At 39.2% G+C, this 1,497-nt stretch overlaps 1 protein-coding gene across 1 annotated transcript in view; it reads right to left on the reverse strand.

Annotated features, from left to right (window-relative positions):
* Positions 1-619: 619 nt before the first annotated feature.
* Positions 620-1,497, reverse strand: part of LOC133987534 (spastin-like) — a 10,526-nt gene continuing 9,648 nt past the window's right edge. The window contains exons 16-17 of the mRNA XM_062426931.1: positions 1,340-1,380; positions 620-823 (exon numbers count right to left, since the gene is read on the reverse strand). Of these exons, the coding sequence (XP_062282915.1) occupies positions 698-823; positions 1,340-1,380 (167 nt within the window). The 3' untranslated portion in view covers positions 620-697. The remainder of the gene's footprint in view (positions 824-1,339; positions 1,381-1,497) is intronic.

A 1,497-nucleotide genomic window follows, 5' to 3' on the forward strand; every position in this document is an offset into this window, starting at 1 on the left:
TTTGTTTGTGGACTGCTGCTCGGAGGCCAATAGTATCGGATCTGAGCAGCGCCATCTTGAAAATTTCCGGTGCATGCTGGGAAAAATAAAAACAGGGATTCTACTTATATGGGCATCAGGAGGAGCATGAGGCGCCCTCCTGAACCTGTGAACCAATCAACCTGTCAATTACCACGTAGCCACGCCCTAATGCATACCCTGCTTTATCGTCACATATAAAATCAGGGAGGCCAAAATGTCCCAAATGAACATCATACTGCATTGAAGAAGGCTTTAAACTAGCGATTGAGACCATAAACACATTTTGAAAACGTTTACTGAGGTTAGAAATCAAGTGAGAAGTTGGTGAATTCTCCATTGACTTGTATAGAGACGGAAGTCCTTTTGACACCAAAACGGTCGCCCCCTGGTGGCCTTTTGATAGAATGCAGTTTTAAGTTACTTCCTCATTGGCCTCATTTCAGAGGACCGGAAACCATCTGCTTAAATAACAGAAGTATGTTGTTTTGTGTTTTATGTGATTTTTTGTCTTATGTTGTGTTCTGAACATAATAAGGCAGCTAACAAATAAAGTGTTTTAAAAAACAAAAACAAACAACAGATATGACAGGAAGTTCTTCTTTATTTTGTAGAAACATTCGTGCAAAGGTACATACATCACTTATAAAGGAAGTTTTTTTGGAGGAAGTCTTTCAGTTCACACAGCTGTAGTGTCTCCGTAGCTTCTGTTCCAGCGGCTGTAAAGCTCGAGAGTCTGCGGACAGACGCTCCTCTTGATCTTCTTCAGAGACTCCACGAAGTCGCTGAAACAAATGTTCCGAACCTGTGAAGAAAACAGAAGATGGACTCGAGGTCTCTGTGGTTTACAGACTAATACCGACCCTGTTTCAGCAGAACCGTGGTCGACTTTACCCCCCTTTTAACCCCAATATAATATAATATAATATGTTGTACGGAGTTACTGGTTATTCAGTTACTGCAGATTCAACATTAAACATGAGATACATTCTTTTCTACCTTTGTCTTCATTTTCTTTATTTTCTTCCATTTCTCGTTAATTCTTTTTCTTCTTAAGTTTTTTTCCACTTAACTCATAACACAAAAAGATGGTTTTTATCAGACCGTAAAACTAAACTAATCTGCTTCACTATCAAATATCTAAATATATGATATCATAAAGACCGACACAATAAACCAGGATGGTGAACACACATATCCAAGTTTCCATTAGTCATGTTTTAACTTTCTTTTCAGATCGGAACAGTGTTTTTTACTTCTTCAATCTTAACTCATTTCAATCAGTATTGATCAGTGATTGATTGGCATTAACTGAACTCACCTCGCTGGCCTCCATGTTCCTCACCTGGTCCGGACACAACTCTGCAACAGCAAACACAAGTCAACGAATCGAGCATCAAAACAAACCAGGAAACGTTTTCCCCCCATCAGAACAATAAAGTGAAGCTGCTCATAAAAGAAGAGCTGCTGAGTCAAAAA

The sequence above is a fragment of the Scomber scombrus genome, chromosome 2 (genome assembly GCF_963691925.1).
Source record: "Scomber scombrus chromosome 2, fScoSco1.1, whole genome shotgun sequence".
NCBI lineage: Eukaryota > Metazoa > Chordata > Actinopteri > Scombriformes > Scombridae > Scomber > Scomber scombrus.